This window comes from Papaver somniferum, chromosome 5 (genome assembly GCF_003573695.1).
Source record: "Papaver somniferum cultivar HN1 chromosome 5, ASM357369v1, whole genome shotgun sequence".
Classification (NCBI taxonomy): domain Eukaryota; kingdom Viridiplantae; phylum Streptophyta; class Magnoliopsida; order Ranunculales; family Papaveraceae; genus Papaver; species Papaver somniferum.
This window is the reverse complement of record NC_039362.1, coordinates 88836237-88854296: the sequence shown is the minus strand read 5'-3', so window position 1 is coordinate 88854296 and position 18060 is coordinate 88836237. Positions and strand designations below refer to the sequence as shown.

At 36.3% G+C, this 18060-nt stretch overlaps 5 protein-coding genes across 6 annotated transcripts; 4 read left to right on the top strand and 1 right to left on the bottom strand.

The window, feature by feature from the left end:
• Nucleotides 1–419: 419 nt before the first annotated feature.
• On the top strand, nucleotides 420–914 carry LOC113279278. Its single transcript, XM_026527975.1, has one exon. The coding sequence runs from the start codon at nucleotides 420–422 to the stop codon at nucleotides 912–914; it is 495 nt and encodes a 164-aa protein (XP_026383760.1).
• A 1241-nt stretch (nucleotides 915–2155) lies between these two features.
• LOC113282153 (E3 ubiquitin-protein ligase SINA-like 10) lies at nucleotides 2156–3644 on the top strand. The gene is made up of 2 exons (XM_026531099.1): nucleotides 2156–2518; nucleotides 2798–3644. The coding sequence occupies exons 1-2, from the start codon at nucleotides 2228–2230 to the stop codon at nucleotides 3458–3460; spliced, it is 954 nt and encodes a 317-aa protein (XP_026386884.1). The 5' UTR covers nucleotides 2156–2227; the 3' UTR covers nucleotides 3461–3644.
• Nucleotides 3645–3699: 55 nt separating this feature from the next.
• On the top strand, nucleotides 3700–6963 carry LOC113282155. 2 transcript variants are annotated; one of them, XM_026531101.1, is made up of 6 exons: nucleotides 3700–3887; nucleotides 3983–4010; nucleotides 4096–4249; nucleotides 5894–6234; nucleotides 6492–6607; nucleotides 6702–6963. In XM_026531101.1, exons 4-6 carry the CDS (start codon nucleotides 5911–5913, stop codon nucleotides 6802–6804), a joined length of 543 nt encoding a protein of 180 aa, XP_026386886.1. In that variant the 5' UTR covers nucleotides 3700–3887; nucleotides 3983–4010; nucleotides 4096–4249; nucleotides 5894–5910; the 3' UTR covers nucleotides 6805–6963. The 2 variants fall into 2 exon arrangements, 1 of the variants encoding a protein (XP_026386886.1); XR_003326652.1 differs by having other exon boundaries at nucleotides 3700–4010; nucleotides 6381–6960.
• A 1373-nt stretch (nucleotides 6964–8336) lies between these two features.
• LOC113282157 (heavy metal-associated isoprenylated plant protein 21-like) lies at nucleotides 8337–10184 on the top strand. The gene is made up of 3 exons (XM_026531102.1): nucleotides 8337–8604; nucleotides 8777–8852; nucleotides 9648–10184. Exons 1-3 carry the CDS (start codon nucleotides 8530–8532, stop codon nucleotides 9938–9940), a joined length of 444 nt encoding a protein of 147 aa, XP_026386887.1. The 5' UTR covers nucleotides 8337–8529; the 3' UTR covers nucleotides 9941–10184.
• A 1380-nt stretch (nucleotides 10185–11564) lies between these two features.
• Nucleotides 11565–14135, bottom strand: LOC113282154. Its single transcript, XM_026531100.1, has 2 exons — nucleotides 13367–14135; nucleotides 11565–11735 (listed from the first exon to the last, which is right to left on the bottom strand). Coding segments are annotated over exons 1-2 (726 nt in total). The 5' UTR covers nucleotides 14091–14135; the 3' UTR covers nucleotides 11565–11733.
• Nucleotides 14136–18060: the final 3925 nt, after the last annotated feature.

Sequence of the window (18060 nt, the reverse complement as noted above, 5' to 3'; positions counted from 1 at the left end):
ATGGCATCTAGATGTTTTATTTGTTTGGCAGAGCAAGATTGTATGGAGCATATACTCTATGGCAGTGTAAATTTAGCCTAGAAATATGGTCTTGGCTCTGTTGTTTCTTTAATTTAAGATTCCAACTTCTTTTGATGATGTATCCAAAGAAGCTAAGCAAAAGAGTCCATTGATATGAGAGATTTGGATAACAGCTATACGTGCAACTATGAAAAAATTATGGTTTCAAAAAAAAAAAACAGATAGCTTTTTGATAAAATAACTCTTAATATCAATGGATTTAAAAGCAAAATACGTCAGATAATGCATGAAAGAGGTTATAGAATGAAGGACAACAAACGGGGACAGAACTATGACAAGAACATAATTGATTTCTTCAAAATGGGCATTAGACATATTAAGTATAGTAGTATCAAAGAATGTCTTTGTCTGCTCCTGAATATGGGTTTATGCTATTTTGCTATGATGGTTCTTCAATTGGAAATCCTGGTACAGCTGGCTTTGGAATAATTATCAAAGACCATATATGTCAAGTAATTGGCACAATGTCTTGTGGTCGGAGTGTTAATACTAATTTCGTAGCTGAAGTGTTTGCAGTTATTTTTGCAATGGAATGGGCTGTTATATTCGGTGCTAAGAAGATAATAATCGGGTCATACTCTAAATCACTCATTAGTGACTTTTGCAGAGGTACAATTCCATGGTTTATTATATTAAGATGGCTGAATGCAAGACAAAAGTTGGAGTGCGTCAGATTTGAGCATTGTTTCAGAGAAATAAATTTCTCTACAGATTCCTTGGCCAAAAAAAGTGCAAAATTAGAAGCTAGAGAAAGAGTCATGCATAATGGAAGACCTGGATTTCTGATAAGTATTGAAATGCCAGAAGTTGCTTGTTTCAGATTTTGCAGTTAACTGGTTTTTTGTTTTAGCCCTGTAATTTTTGCCCTGCTATTTGTTCTTTGTGTAACTTGTAAAACTTGGTGTTTCTTTTTTCATTCAAATTAATAAAAATGTGTGATTGAGCAAAAATAAATAAATAAATCTATAATACAAAACAGAATGGGTTTTTGAGCTTGGACGGACGGATAACATTTTGAGAGACAAACATGTGATGCGACCATCCCAGTCTCATCCTAGCCAAAGACATCTAGCGGTCGTGGTGTTTGTAACCTCCTTCCATTATGAACCTAAATTTATTGACCTTTAATTGATTGATGACCTCATAACTCAAAATATTAATTAAAATATTAAATTCTAAAAAATAAGTAGAAGTTAATGATTTAAAGAATAAAATATTACAATAAAATCATATATGCATTATTTGGATTTAGTGGTGGCAATTAGGTGAATATGATGAGAAGTGATATACATATTTACATTATTACTTGAATAATTTGGTTGTTGGATTTTTGGTGATGTATATGGCTAATTTTATTAGATTCACATGGACGTCATTTTGTCTTGAAACAAAATAGAGAACTCTCTCGAAATTGAACGATTAAAAGGTTGGAAGAAAATTTACATCAGTTGTAAGCAGTGCCATTACGACACGAGTTATTTCTTAAAAAATAGCAGTTGAAGAAACACTACATTTTAGATTTGCATGGCTGTTCTTATTCATTTAGCGATAAAGCACCGCATCAGATGCATCAAAAAATAAAATTGGTATAGCTCAACTAACATAAGTTCACAGCACCATAAGATTCACGAACACGATTCTTTAAAACTTCAGTAGTCACTAACAATATTATGACCAAGAATTATATAGTCTCATGCCGTGCCGTTATGGCACGGGTTATTTCTAGTAAATAAAATAAAATAAAACAAAACATCTTTCGGGAAAAACGGTCACAACCCTGTTTTGTTTCGGAAGTGATACACATCTCGCTTGTTGTCCCGCAAGAGAGTAAGAAGGAGAAAACAGTGACCCGGCGAATTTGCAGGGGTGGGTTTAGTGTGGGTCCCGCCCCCTTGTGTCAGATCGGTACAACAATCCTGCCGGATGTAAATCATTTTCCATTTTGTTTTTCAAACATTGGTCATCAGAATCCATCGTGGCACCGTCGTCGTGTATCCTCAAATCGACAAATCTCAACAGTCAATACCACCCAGGCCCAATTTGAGGGTATTTTGGTGAATTAAAACTAAAACTAGGAGGGAGAACCGGTTGGTATGCAAAACTAATAAAGGGGGAAATTTTGTGACAGAAGAGTTTGGATTGATTGATGATGGCCAAATTTTCGGTTGACAGAGAAGAAGATGAAGAAGAAGATAAAGGAGCAGGAACAAGCAGTTACATTAGCAGCAGTGAAAGTCCAAAACATAAGAAGCAGAAGGTGGTTCCAAAGAGATCAAATGATGAAAAAAATAAGGATCAAGAAGAAGTGATGGTAAAATCAGAAAAGGAAGAAGGAATCAATAATAGTAGTAGCAGCAGTATCTCTGTCACCTTAATTGATCCAGAAGTACTTGATTGTTCAATTTGCATGGAACCCTTGACTCCACCCATTTTTCAGGTAACCAATTTCATTATTTGGGGTTTTTTCTTTGATTCATTATTACCTGAGATTATCAAATTCTCACCTGGTTATATCATATAGGTTATTGATTATAATCATCCTTTTAATTATTTTTGGTGTTTGAGTAGTTAGGATTAGGAGTACTGCCTTACAAAAGTTACCGATTGGGGTTAGTTTTTTCTTTTCTTTTTTTTACTGTGGTAATAAATGAGGCTAGTGTCATGTTGTCAAAAGAAGTATACCAATCTAATGTGTGTGTGTTTGAACTGAATTCAGTGTGAGAATGGACATATAGCATGTGCACCATGCTGCACTAAGCTTGGGAACAAATGCCCTTCCTGCTCATGGCCTATTGGCTACAACCGTTGCAGGGCTATTGAAAAGGTTATTGAATCTATCAAAATAGCATGCAAATATTCACGCTATGGTTGTAAAGAAACATTTAGTTACAAACAGAAAATTAGTCATGAAGAAAAATGTATTTATGAACCTTGCACATGTCCTATCACTGATTGTACGTTCACTGGGTCATCTGAACGATTATATCTTCACTTCAGCAGCAAACACTGGGCCTCTGCTAGGCGTTTCCACTACGATTCCCCTTTTGCAGTTTCATTTGATAAAGATGATCCGTTTATTATCTTCCAAGGGGAAGAAGATGGACGTCTCTTTCTTCTGAACAACCGATTTGAACGTATTGGAAATGCGGTGTCAATGAGTTGTATAGGGCCTAGTACTGTCAAGGGAGGGTTCTCATACGATCTTATTTCAGAATATGGGCGGACCTCTCTTAGATTTAAAGCTTTCACCAATAGCTTCAATGGGCTGACGGAACCTTCTACTTCTGTGGAGTTTCTTCTGGTTCCATATAGTTTTTATCGTTGTTTTGGGCAACTCAAGTTGGAGGTTTGTATTCGGAGTTGTAGAGAATTCAGTTGAATCAGTGCTTGGTCGTTGGTGAAATTCCTGTTGTACAATATGTTTACGTTGGCTTGTTGTCCTTAACATTCTGTAAAATATTGTACATGATATGCCTACCATCTCTGTAATCTATGTTGTAAACTTCCTGTGTGCATTCGAACTATTCGTAAATGCTTAAACCCACTTTCCATTGCACTTTGTATATGTCTCTCTATGAAGTGATCACTGTGATTATTTTGTGTGTAGTTTCTCTAGAACTAGCTTTGGGAACTTCAGAAAGTACGGTCATTTTCTGGCAAATAGATCAGTTATGTTTCCTATGAAAGGCTTTGCTCAGAGAGCCCACATCTCCCGCAATTGGTGGTTTTTTGGGTATTTTAAGTACTTTGCTGGTCGAAAGCAGGGCACCTGATGTGCTTGCAATTCATTTCTAAGAATTTTCAATGTATTAGTATTCGAAATTTTCTGATTTTCATGTAAATTTGTTGGAACTTTTACATTTTACTAACAACACTGAACTTTTGGTCTTCGGTCCTGAAGTTGAAACATGGTTCATTGTCTGGTTTAGGTATGTCTTGCACCAAATTTTTTTACTCTGGAGTTTTCTCAAGCTGCACTGAGGTCTATTAAGAGGTGATATCTTCTATTTTCAGGTCACAGGAGGCAGATAAGAACTAGCATGTTGGTCTATTTTGAAGCAGAACAAGGAGGAATATGCTGGTTCATATGAATGCTTTCTGCTTTCTTTCTCAAATATGGTTTGCGGAGGCTTATTCTATTACTTTCCACATATATGACCCAACCCTGGTAAGTTTTTTCTGTTCTTTTTTGTTTGTGCTAACACATGATGAGTTGATTTATTAAGACCGTGACTAAATAACTTACTCAAGAAAAGTTCAAGAACTTGTAGTGGTTGTGGAAAGTAAGGTGAAAGAAAGAATGCATTAGGGAATAAGGATTGTCAAATGTAGGGGTGTTCTTTATCTTTTGTCGATGAAGTGATCAAATTTGTCACTAATGATGAAGGCTCTAGTTCTAGTATCTTAGGGGTATCAATTGAGGATCTAATATGTTCGTCAGTTGTTGGGCATTATGATAAAGATATCTTTCAGCGGTTTCATTTTTTCCTTTAAAAAAAGGAAAATCGATTAACAAGTTGTTCTATACGGGTCATCCAGGATCTGTTTTGGGATGAATGATGAGAACCCATTCATGTTGAATTTGCATAAAGACACAAAATAATATAGTTCACATGAATATCATGTGCATTTTATCTTTATTATGTATTTTTGATTGGCAAAGAAAGATTATTTTGATAAAAAAAGAGAGGGTGCAAAAGACTTATACCACCCTAGAACAAGAGAAAAGAAAAAATGAACAAAGAGGATATCAAGCTACCACTTTGTTTATGGAGGGTCAAAGTTATGTTTAGGAAGTTTAATACTTGATGTGTTAGAAAAGGACATTCTGAGGCTTATGGGACAAAATTAAGCAATTAACAAGGGTAGTTTTACAAGTGTCACCAAATTATTGACAAGCATTCATGTTTTATGTCACCCTTCATGTCTAAATACATGGTAATGAGTAGTAATTATCATCTAGGAAATATTTGCTATTGTTAAATTTGAATTCCTTTTCCTCTTCGCAATTGTATCTAAAGTCGCCCATGACCTCCAAGTTGCTTCAGATTGGAATATGTTTTATGAACATCCTTAAGCAAGAAGTACAGTATATTCATGTGTGGTTTCATGGCCTTACAGTAGTTGTATAATTCTTAAAGCTGTTTTTATTGACTTGCAAATGAGGGAGTTTATTAGTAAAAACACTAAATCTTCTTGGTTCGGACCCGGGTAATATAAAGTTAGTTTAATCATGTAGTAGAAGGATTCTTTACTAGGGAAAAACAATTTAAGGTGAAGATTCCCTTGAATTGGATGTCTTGTTATTGGAAGTTGGAACAACAATTCCAGACTCTTTGAAGTCGACATTTGAGTATTTCTCATCGTGATCTGGGTAGTAGTTAAGAGGACTTTCACTACCATGCTGCTTAACAAACTCATGACACCTTGTAGTCATTTATTGATGGGTGATTATGACTGTAGTATAGTTATATTAAAACTTTAATATCATTTGAAAACTCAACAGCTCAATACAATCTAGGTATCCCTAAGGGTTGGATTAAGAAAAAAAATCAGAGAATCCCACACGAAACCATATTATTTGGTCAGGAGCTTGACTTTAATTTGAGGCAGATATTTAAGAAAATATAAAATACATTGTTTTTGGATTCAGATATGCTGGCAGAACACACTCCACCATAAGGAAATAAAATATGCAGGAGAAGTAACATCAATGGTCCCATATGTTTTGGTAATTTTAATTATAGTTTATGCGATTTTCACATATTAAGATATGTTATTTAATATGGTGGGTTTGATTTTGTTGTCTCAGATCTTACATGGGTAAAGATGACACTCAAATGTGTTAGGTTAAGATGTTACGGTGTAATTGACTGTTTGAATCTCGGCAAATGCATGCTCGAGTATTCTACATTCATGCAGCAGCATCAAAATAGCAATGGTATTAGCAATGGTATGTTCGATACTGGTGAAATTTATGGAGCTGACTATGGTAGTGTCCCATTTCAAGATGTCTACTTGGGTCTTGCTGCCTGGCTCAGACTTCAAATAAAGAATGAGAAGTCAGCTCTATTGTTATCAGTTTTCACAAGGAAGTTCATGATTCGAGTTGTTAGGAGAAGCGTGCTGCAGGAATCAGCACTCCATTTAAAGGTAGTTTGTTAAACTATGTGAAATTTTTTCAACTTTTAAGAACATAAGAAGATCACACATATATGACATTATACGGATTCAACCAAGTAGGGCCAACCATATATGACTTGAATTAACAGTTTGCATTTTTCCTGTATGCATTTTAGGTTGAGCTTGTTGTGCCAACCAAGATTTGAAAGGTTAAGCCAATTCGAACTGTCTGCGTGTTATCTGAGGCCTGTCCTACTCATTTACACTGGTTTATATACGTGGTTTAGGTAGTGATATCGAGGATACATAAATTGTCAAATTATCTGAGTTGCCTCTTTTGGAAGCTTGATGTTGAGCATGAGCTGCATTGCACCACCACGAATTCCACTGCGCTCTCAGAATGGTACACGATTTGAACTTCTTGCGTTGATAAAGTTAAACTCGAGTAATTCTTTGTGCCATTCATGCCATCGAAGTTTTTTATTTGTCCAATTTAGGGGTCAGTCCCAACCTGGTCTGTGCTTGTCCTGCCTTAAAGATTACAACACGAAGACAAGTAAAGTACAGAGTACCCTATTGGTCCACATAAAACCCCCATGATTGATTGATTGATTGTTCTATATGTACTTGATTGCATGATTGATTTTCCCCCTTTTCAGCAGGTGTAAGTGCAACTTGCAACTTCACACATTTTAAGTTCAGTCAAATTATTATTACACTTGTAATTTCAAAGCTCATATCATTACTTTTTTTTTTTGATTCAAAATTGTGAATTACCCTTGTAATTTCAAAGCTCATATCATTACTCGAAGTTATGAATTACATCCCAAAATTGTGGATGCGAGAAACAGAGGGGTTTCATTTCATTTTAAATACATAAAGCTATCACCAAACTAATTTATTTATTAATTGACCCCATCTCATTAAACACCAATTAACCCTACTTGGCTACATTTGAAAGAAGAAAAGAAGGGGAGATCTTTAATTCTTGGGCGAGAAGGATTGTGGGAACTACTGTTTCCATCCTTGACTACTACACCTTATTGGATGTCATTCAAGCACTTGGCCATTTTGTTCAATAATGCAAGTTTTATGGGCTCCATCATATTTATTTATTTGATTAACTCTTGGAACTTCCTTGTTCCAACTATTCTTTGATCATTATCAAGATTCATTAATACTACTACTCAAATATCAGAAACTACTAGACTAGAGAGTATTATGTGGACAAAAACACAGATTCCGGATTTGTTTAGGTCATCACAGGGTGCATTTAAGTGAAATTGATGATGCATTACTATTGGACCATTGGCATATGATCACATCCACATTACCATTTTTACAGTGCAGAGAGATCTTTATGCATCACCCCCTGACACCATTTCACATTCTAGTGATACATTTCATGCATGATCCGTCACCATTACCATACGGAAAATATTTTCTTTCTGATAGTTTTCACAAGGACAAATCTAGTTTAGGAAATAATGAAATAAGCAAAGAGTTCAAGAGGAGATAAATGCACCTAGCCATGAACGATGATTCACAAAATCTTATTTGATCTCGTATTTAAAATCACATTTCTTAGAATCTGCTCCTATTGAAAGCTCTGAAAGGGAAGTGAATTTCAGCAGAAAGACGTACCCTGGTACGCTAGTTATTATGGGAACAATCTAAAAGGTAAAACTAATTAAAAGATATACAAGAATTTGATGACAATCAAAAGGATTAGATGTTTATTATTGACGACTAAGAATCATTTAACTAAGATTAGAAAGAATAAAGAAAAAGGTTAAGCTAGAGACTACACTAACTAAAGGGAACAACAAAGTGAAAAGTAAATGAAAAAAGAATTTCACAGTAGTTTCCCAACAAGGCTCAAGCTAACAAATAGACAAATGAATATGAAGTTTTAAACTTAAAAGTTTAAAGCTAGCTGCCTTGCTTGCCCCCCATAATCACAATATCACAAAGGCACTTTAGCTTAGCATGATTTTGGGTGGCAATAAAAGCAAAATTTTATTCACACAAAGACAAACTTTTCTTATTATTAAAAAAATCAATTATTTTCTGATCATCAAATCTAGCTATCATTCACCTCCTTATATAAATACCATAAACCACACCATAATTTTTAGTACCCCAAATCAGCACATCTCTTCTTATATATCTTCCTATAACAACTCCCCTCCCTCCCTCCCTCAAAGACTTCTCTCTTTATCATCTCATCTCCTTTACTATCAATACTACTGCTTATCCCAATATCTTTTGAAGTATTTTACTTGATTTTAAACTTTCGAGTCAGAGGTTCTTCATCGAAGAGAAATGGGTGTTCTTGATAACCTTTCAAACTTTTGCACTGTTACAAGCACCAGAAAGAGCAAACGCAAACCAATGCAGGTATATGTTACTTAGTTAATCTCTGCATGTATGTTTGTGTGTTTTCTTTGTAACCTTGCTCTTCTCGCCCTCCCTCCCTCAATCTATCTATCGTTGTTGTTTCTCTAGCTTACAACGATATACAAATTAAGCACCTAAAACAAGTTTCTTTGCTGTTTTTTATTACCTGCAGACAGTGGAGATCAAAGTGAAAATGGACTGTGATGGCTGTGAAAGGAGAGTTAAGAATTCTGTTTCTCATATGAAAGGTTTGCACTTCCACTACGTACTGCATTAAAACCACCACCACCACCACCGCTTTTATTTGGGTAAAACCACCACCACAACTAGAATCCATAGAATATCTTCTTTTCCAACAAAAAACATTAACAATATACTGTACATCTCAAACATGATAGTACTACTTTCTCTTCAACTAGGCTGTATTAATTAACATCTACCCATGTAAACATTAAATGGGATGTTCTTGTGAACCACTTAGCTAGTGTGTTGCACTTACTGCTTCAACCATGTTGGAGCTTGGACCACATTTTGTTTTTTTTTAAAATAATTTTCACCTTAAATTTTTGTGTTAGAAGGGTAAAAGCTTCTTAAAATCATCTGAGCAAATATTAAAGTAGTGGTTGTAATAAAAGTTTTATAACTATGGCAGTATGGGGTGTGAAAATTTCTTGGTCAAGTCAACATTGGTGAAGTATAATTACTGACCAATAACGTCATTCAAATTTTATATGATCAATAATTTCAGAAAGTACTGGTACACAGAATTTCTGCCTGAATTATATATAGAGGAAAATTCCAAATTCGCATGACTATGTCTCTAAGAATGGGTTTCTCTGTTTGTTGTCTTTTTTATCTCCTATTGTTTTCTATTCTGTTGTCCAACAGATGACAGGTTAGGTATGTTGCACTCTAAGCATGAATATATGTTTTGTCCTATTACATCCTAAAATGAACGCCAAACAAAGTAGAAAGGAAATGGCCTGAAAGGCTGAACTCTGCTATTACATGTTAATAAGATTTTTGTTGGATTTTCATTTCAGGAGTGAGATCAGTTGATATAAAAAGAAAGCAAAGCAAAGTGACTGTTTCAGGATATGTAGAGCCGAATAAGGTGTTAAAAAAGGTACAGAGCACGGGAAAGAAAGCGGAGTTCTGGCCGTACATCCCTTACAATCTAGTTGCATATCCTTATGTAGCTCAAGCTTACGATAAGAAAGCACCATCTGGTTATGTGAAGAACGTGGTTCAAGCACTTCCTAGTCCAAACAATCCCGACGAAAAATTGACGACCCTCTTCAGCGATGAAAATCCTAATGCATGTTCCATCATGTAATTAATTAAGTGTGCGTCAAATGTAGTACTAGTTCCCGAGCTGGTTGTCCCGTCTATCTAATTAATTAGTTATAAATGTACCAGGTTTGCCTGTTTTAGTCATTTCTGTGGACTTATGTAGAGACCAAGATGAGTAGTTTATGAGATAAATTTTCAAAAATGGTAAGAAAAAACGCGCCCCTGGCTAGCTAGTGGTGACGTGACATGTTTCTAATTGTTCATTTTAGTAGATTCTTAGTCGTTCATTTTTCTAGTGAGTTTTCATTTTGCAAGACAAATTTCTGGTATCTACAATGAAATGACTACCACCCCATCATGACTCGTAAATTATGCAAGTTTACTCGCTAAACAATGATATCTGTTGAGTTTTGAAACTTTGAATCTTCTATGATTTCTTGTTAAAAGTAAATTAGGGTGTAAACACTTGTCTTATTGCTTATAATAATCTTTTCGGGTTTTCTTGTCCTTATCAAACTTTGGTAATTCTTTAGTGTTAGCTTGATTACGGTACCCAACAAACCTGATTTACATGTCTCCAATTTCATGTTCCTTGGAAGAAGAAGACAGATTAAAAAGAATGAGACAACATCCGTAAATCTAAATTTTAAAATACTTTATTTAATTAATAATCAAAATACTAAATTGATTGTGCAATAGATTTGGATGATCAAATAGATAATAAAGTTTAATAATTGCCATGATTCTTGGAGTGTCTTTTGCTGCAAAATAGGCACGCACAACACTAAAAACGATACTAAAGATTACAGTATGTAGATACATTAAAGATTACAGTATGTAGATACAGTAAATTGTCAATAAATCATCAAGGTACGAGGTTCTTGGGACATTATGGAGTGCTAATTGAAGCAGGTGCAATCCGAAGGACTAACCCAAAAGAGCAATAGATTATAGACCGTTAAAAAAAAGATAAAGGTTCCGGCCAACAATTCCCAACCCCTTTCGGATCAAAAAAAAATAAATTCCCAACCCCTTAAGTAGCCAGCCGTCGACTGTCACGTTGCCGTCAAGAAATGCTGACAGAAAAACACGATGAGAAGGGAAATTAAATGGTAGGGGTAGTTTGGTCTTTTTGAAACGCTACCGGCGACCGGAGGTCTGTGGGTCGTCCAATTTTCTTTTAGTAAACTACAGTATACTGTATACATCTGTAACATCGGATCTAGCTATCTGGGGCTCGAGTTGACCCACTGATTGAGTTGACGATTCAGTAAGTCCACCGAGTCAGGCAAACTATCAATGTATCACCTGTTCTCCACTGATTGAGCTACCTCCCTTGGTTGTGAGAGCAACAATTGTTTACATAGTTTAGTTTAGGTTTACACTACGGACCTTTGCTGCTGTTGTGAAACCAGTTTGTTTGCCTGGTGCATTACATCACCACCTGTTATCATTGCTTTCGCATGTAATTTGGTGGTGGAAAAACCTTGGAGCCGACCAACCTTCAATTAGAGATTTACCAACACAAACTCATTCTATTAGCTCAACAATTAGAAATGCAAGCATTATGCCCCTGACGGAAACACTAAATAATTTCACACATTCTGCATTTACATGGGCAAACATAGTTAAGTGGAAGCACACACTGCAGGTCAGAAAGTGCTGAATGCACATATTTTTACTGACAAAACTTTAAAAATGTAAAGTTGAGGATCTGTCTTGGTGGATTCAGTTAAAACTCGGCAATACTCTGCAATTCAGGAAAGATGTCACCACTCGGGAAAAATCACTGATCGTGGCAAATTTTTAATAATTGAATCTGTCCATGCTTGATGATTCTGAAAGTATAAACTTAAATTGTCAATGATTTTTAGCAAAAATTACAACAAAAGAATCCGTCATAAGTCCTTGGCTTTGGTCATATAATAATTTAAGCTTTCCCTGTAGTGACCAACAATCTCCAATCAATCCACTGATACACAAATGAGGACAACACTATTGAAACTTCGGGATAATTCAAACAAGAGATTGAGAACATATCAAGAATATCATTATAAAGAAAAATGGAAAACGTTGTAGTTAAAGAGGAAGTAGTGATAGTTAGAGAGCAAATGAGCTGAGAGTGGCGATGTGTAACACTTGTTAGGCATATGAATTCAAAAATGAAGATTTTAGATCTCTTTTTTTTTTCCTTCACAAATGAAATGAATGGGCAGTACCTGTGATATTTAGAAAGTGCAAAAGACACGCCCTAGTCAATACATGTACTTCATCCAGCAATGCAATGAGTTGATCAGAGCCTGAAACTTCATGCTTACTGGTCCTGCTTTAGCACAAAGTAAACCGTACCAGGCAAACAAACCAGAAGAATCCATAATTTATGGGCCATGAAAACATGGACCATTACAAAAGCATCACTATATATAAGTGATTGAAGCTTATTGTTTGGTGACAATATAGACGAAATAGGAGGAAAGCAAATACTCGTATCAATGCCTTACAGTGAGAAAACTGTTATAGTTTTAAGAAATGGAGACCTATTATCTTACTGAGCATAGATGGCAATCTGCGTTAACAAAATGTATTACTAGTTTTTGGAATTCGAATCATTAACATGTACTGGGTAAGTAACTCAGCAGCAATAAGCAACTCAGCAGACAAAAGTTATGTAACTCAACCATGCACAGCAAAACCAACTTGCCTAGTTTTGAATATATCTTAAAGACTTAGAAGTTAAAATCAAGGAACAGCCTAAGGGAGACGTGAAAATGACAGAAATTTACAGTTCCTAATAAGACTACAAATAAATTGGTAAATAATCACATTCCATATTTTCCAATTAAGCATAAACCCCTGAAAAATGTAGAACTATTATCTTACTGAGCATAGATGGTAATACGCTTTAACAAAATGTATTACTAGTTTTTTGAAATTAGAATCATAACCATATGTACAAGCAGAACAGTTACATAACCATAATAACTGCTGTAAACATAACAAACCATTGGTCTAACTGAGTAAGGTAACTCAGCAGCCAAAAGTTATGTATCTCAACCATGCATGGCAACACCAACTTGCCTAGTTTTAAACATATCTTAAAGTTAAAAGCAAGGAACGGCCTAAATGAGACGTGAAAATGACAGAGACATTTTCAGTTCCTAAGACTACAAATGAGTTTGTAAATAATCATATTCTATATGTTTCAGTTAACCATATGCACCCCCACAATTGTCTACACCTGCTTCAAATTTGAATGACAGGAATTTATGTGTGCTTCCAGAGTAGAACATTGTGATTGCTTTCATCAGAATAACCAATCTATGTTAATAGAACCAAAACTTGTTTGAACATACTAGCAATTGCATTGTCTATTCAGTCTAAGCATAGTTCGCCAAGAAACGGATAAACAACACTCGAATAAAACCCGATAATTTGGACGACACAAACTAAAAGAAAGCAGAATACGTACATGTTTCTCTTCCCGTGAACAGCCATCCTGCCGGCAGGTTGTTACGGATAGAGTCCAGCAAATCATCAGCACAATCAAATTTTCTGGTTTCAGCTCCTTTAGGAATGAAGGTTTTCAGAGAAAGGATGTTCTCCACTTGAGCGTGCAGCTGATAATCCATGGACGGGCAATCAAAATTATCATCATCACCAATACCACGGTTTAGGTGTTCATTCATCTTAGTTTGAAAAATCCCAGGATAGGGACGGGAGCACTCTATCACTTTGAGATGTTTCTCTTGCAAATTGTAGCATATAAGACGTTCCCCATTAAACCAATATAATAGCACCTGATCAGAGAAAGCCAATATACGTGTAGGAGTTGTAGCAGCAGAAGCATCAAAGTACCAACAGAGGGGATATTGTAGAAAACCTTCCTGACTCTTAATCTGAACATCGAAATTCTCCTCCCTGATCCATATTTGCTTTTCCTTGTCCTTCAATACATACATATGAACCTTGCAACAACAACAGCAAACACCGGTCTGATAATTACAACGATGGCCATAATGATCATTGTTAGATATTATTATCCTCTCAGAACGTGCAATGCAAGGATATCCTTTAAACTCCAGAAGATGATCAACCGCTAAATACTGACGCTCATTCGCTGCTGTCAGAGTACATTCAGCCGGAAGCTGAACGAAGCGAATCTTCTCCTTGTGGAGGTCGATCGAAAGCAACATTTCAATCTTGTCATTCTTGTCACCAACTTTATTCTTCGTCCTCCAAAAAAGATGACCCCCACAAAAGGTGGCTTGTCTACATAATTGCCCGGTTGTTGATTATTTATTACTATATGTGGAATTCAGTGGAGAATAATTCACAAAATTGAGTAATAAGATGTTTATTATTAATTCATAGGATCAGCTGAGAATTCGACTACGAATTCAGAATAATAAAGTGAGCATTACCATTTCATGGGATTGTAGATTTGACCATAGAATCAGAGTAATTAAGTTTTATCTATTGCCATTTATGAGACCAGTTGTGGATTCGATCATGAAATCGGAGTAATGAGATAATATAGTTATTGCTATTCTATGAGATCAAGATGTGGATTCGATCATAGAATCAGAAAAATTGTTATTGTCATTCCATGGGACCAGTCGTGGATTCGACCATGGAATAGGAGCGATTGTAATTAGGAATAATTAACTTTGTGGCTCTATACTAGCAGAGCAAGCTGTCTAGGAGCATTAATTATCCTGATACGAGCTTGCTGGTAAGTCATATCCTTTATATAGTCAGGGTAAACTTGTTGTTTGTTCCTGAAGACGTTATCGCTCTATACTAGCAGAGCAAGCTGTCTAGGAGCCGTCCATCTCGTGATGCTATATAGAAATAATCACTGAAAGTATTCAGTATTCATGAGATATGCCGTTTTCCAGTCGTGAGACTACATATCTACATGTACTCTGAGAGAAAGTACTCTCCGTTGAGAATTCGATGAGAGACCCGTGTCTCGATACTCACGTCTGATTGTTGAATCAGAGCTTCGTATAATTATGAGTTTACGAATTTAGCCTTTGTCGAAAATCCACCATCTACATTAAGTCCCCTACTTACTGAGGAAAGCTGTGTTCCTCAGTCAGCATTAAATGGTGATTTTCCGGCCATAAATAATAATACCAGTAATTGAACTTAGTCGTAAGTTGAGACGTTACCGGATTTAAAGAGCATGAGAAAACCACGACTTGATGAAGGCTTCAATGTCATGATTGGAGGGTCTTTTGATGAACATAAATTGGTGTTGAACCGCTGGTTTGGATGACGATTCCGTGGTCGGTTAGGATTCGCGGGTCGGGCCCAATAAGGAAATCCTTAGAAAATTAGGTTTTGGAAATAAAATTGATATAAAAGGAATTAATCCTTTTCTTTATTTTTTTTATTTTCCCACAACCGACCAGTGCTTCATCACCTCTCCACCACCTTTACGCTAGAAGCAGGAGGAAAAAAAATCGCCGGCGCTCCGCCGTCCGGCCAGATTCCGGCCGGCGCCGACCAGGTAAGCGCTGATTTTTTTTTTTTTTGATTTTATTACCTTCATGAGTTGTTCATGTTTTTATTATGATAAAGTTATATACATGTGTGTATATTAGTGTGAGTTTTATGAAAAACCCTCGTTTTTGAAAACGTATGTTTTTTCGGTCGTTAGTTTTGTAAACTAACTATAATCCCTGATTTAGGAGAGATTTATTTTATTTTTTAGTATATGAACCTAGGTTCAGTGATAAAACTTAGTTTATGAGCTTTCATGTGTACCAAGATTTTATCATAAAAGAAGTGAATTTTCATGAAATCGGAATAATCCTTCGTTTTAAAGACAAATAACGATGACACGAAGGAAAATATGTATGATGAACTTGTGTCCAGTGATAAAATTTTGCTTATGAGCTTTCATGTAAATAAAAAAATTTATTATATGTATGAGATGTGAGCTTTCACAATATTTTTTGAAATAAATCTTCGTTTTAAAGACAAATAACGACGATACGAAGGAAAAATAAATTTTTTTTTGATATATATGTAGCCGTGACATATATTGTGTAAAATATGATGGTATATTTTATTTTCATGAATTTGTTTTCATTAGATAAAATTCTTGAGAATTTATGTAAGCAATGTCGCATTAATTGCTGTTTTTTCGAAAAATCAGAAACGTGGGTTTTGAGAAACCTTCGAAGATAGACAATATATTTATGATGAAATATTTTATTGTTATGAACTTCATAGGTCAGTTTTGTGAATGTTCACATTATGAAAATTGTGTCCGTGATTTCATGAAAAATCAGTTTCGGAAATTAAATAAAGTTTCGTTCGTTTTTGCAGTTTTCGAAGAGACGAACGATTTTGGGTTGTTAACTCTAGCATTACTATCACTATTGTTAGTGGAAGTATAAAAGGTAAGAGTTAAGATTTACCATTTTTGCTTGTATTTCCTTGATTTATATATGGACGGTATACTGAAGTAGAATGTAGTGTGAACCTTTTCAGCTACTTAGCAAAGATGTCTAATTCCCAAGCTGACGACGCCTCGAGGGAAGAGATGTGTGTTGATGATGGTATCTCCAGAGATGAGACATGCATGGATGAAACTTCCGTTGGGGGAGACGAAGAAGAAATCCCTGGGATTAAGAATGTCCCCAACATAGATGATGCATTCTTTGAAAAAGATATTCCAGGAGCTGAGCAACATTTGAAATCCCCAGTGTATCGTCTTTTGATAAATCCCAGAACTGTTACTCAGAAGAAATTGGTGACTCCTAAGACAGTGATTCGATTTTGTCTTGAACGAGGGGTCTTCGCCTCATCAATCATAGAGTTTAAGCTTTCTCGACGACCTATGGAGAAATTTGCTGGCTGGGCGAGACATATGTTGGGTTTTCCTCATGTGAGGACTATGCTCGACCAGGCGCAGGTGACGAGAGCTATTCAAGCTTCTGGAGAGTTGTTCATTTATCATGACGCAAGTGGTATTGTGGCTCTGTTTGCTCGCTGGTGCATTCCCACTCACACTTTCATATGTAGATAGGGAGAGTTTACCATTACCTTGGAAGACGTGGCGGCTCTGATGCATCTCCCGATCACGGGCAATCTTCCTGGGGATCTTTCAGATGAGGAGACCGTCGTTTCTCATGTCTTGAAAGCTGCAATGGAGAAAGCCAATAAGGTTGGTAGTAAAGGATGCTATGCTTCCTGGTTGACACACTGGTGCCCCAAAGACGAGGTTTCTGATAAACCCATCGACGGTATGTTACCCATTGCTGCTTTCTTATACTTATGGTTGTCCAGAGACGTTTTTGAAGACAGTGGAAACTTGTTGAAGCCTTTTGTGATTCCCTTTGCTATTAAGATGGCTCAAGGTGAGAAACTTCCGATAGGTAGTTTATTCTTAGGCTCCTTGTATTACAACCTGGACTCCTTGATTATAGACTCCAGTGTGTCGAACGGCTCTATGAAGATTGAGTGTTATGCCAACACGATGTTTCTTCAAGCTTTGATATGGGAGCATTTTAAGAATTATGCACCTACTCCACATAATGTTCTGCAAGGACCGAATACTGATGCGCTCCATACTTTCCCTGAGAAAGATAATGCTAGGATCATGCGTTGGTACACCAAGCAGCCTCGTTCTAAAATACGTTTTATTGATGTGTTAGATGAAAAATCTGAGTTCAATTTTCGCCCGTGGGTGTCAGTCCCTGATTATGTTTCTCAGCCGATGACTTTCAATACTGGAGAAGGCACGAGTTTGACGTTTGGTGCGCATCTGAGTGATGGCGAAAGATCTTTCATGTTGAGTTGCACTCCTGGTCATTTGCTATTAGTCACGTTTGGAGAGCTTGCAGTGGAGGGGTATAACGTTGATAGAGCATCTCGACAAATGGGTATGGATCAGTGTGTTCCAACCATAAGGAGGAGGAAGCCATCAGTTGAGCAACTCAGGACTCATTTGGATCAAACTCACGTGGATGGGAGTAGCTACTGGTTTCCTGGTTCTGGTAGATTCGCCTATATAACCCCAGGTTATGTAGAATTCTGGGATCAACAACTTGGGCGTTTGCGTGGCTTTGTAAGATTTCCCAGACCTCCATTCAAGGATCTCCCTTCGGCTGAGATGATTTCCAGTCGACCAAGATTGAAGTATCTTTC

What these genes read in the sequence shown, in the direction of transcription:
- LOC113282155 (XM_026531101.1), top strand. Translation starts at nt 5,911, where the DNA reads ATGACACTCAAATGTGTTAGGTTAAGATGTTACGGTGTAATTGACTGT. An exon ending in AATCAGCACTCCATTTAAAG is followed by an intron (nt 6,235 to 6,491) that starts GTAGTTTGTTAA and finishes TACGTGGTTTAG; the next exon opens with GTAGTGATATCGAGGATACA. An exon ending in TCCACTGCGCTCTCAGAATG is followed by an intron (nt 6,608 to 6,701) that starts GTACACGATTTG and finishes TGTCCAATTTAG; the next exon opens with GGGTCAGTCCCAACCTGGTC.
- LOC113282157 (XM_026531102.1), top strand. Translation starts at nt 8,530, where the DNA reads ATGGGTGTTCTTGATAACCTTTCAAACTTTTGCACTGTTACAAGCACC. An exon ending in GCAAACGCAAACCAATGCAG is followed by an intron (nt 8,605 to 8,776) that starts GTATATGTTACT and finishes TATTACCTGCAG; the next exon opens with ACAGTGGAGATCAAAGTGAA. An exon ending in TTCTGTTTCTCATATGAAAG is followed by an intron (nt 8,853 to 9,647) that starts GTTTGCACTTCC and finishes TTTTCATTTCAG; the next exon opens with GAGTGAGATCAGTTGATATA.
- LOC113282153 (XM_026531099.1), top strand. Translation starts at nt 2,228, where the DNA reads ATGATGGCCAAATTTTCGGTTGACAGAGAAGAAGATGAAGAAGAAGAT. An exon ending in TGACTCCACCCATTTTTCAG is followed by an intron (nt 2,519 to 2,797) that starts GTAACCAATTTC and finishes AACTGAATTCAG; the next exon opens with TGTGAGAATGGACATATAGC.
- LOC113279278 (XM_026527975.1), top strand. Translation starts at nt 420, where the DNA reads ATGTCTTTGTCTGCTCCTGAATATGGGTTTATGCTATTTTGCTATGAT.
- LOC113282154 (XM_026531100.1), bottom strand. Translation starts at nt 14,090, where the DNA reads ATGTTGCTTTCGATCGACCTCCACAAGGAGAAGATTCGCTTCGTTCAG.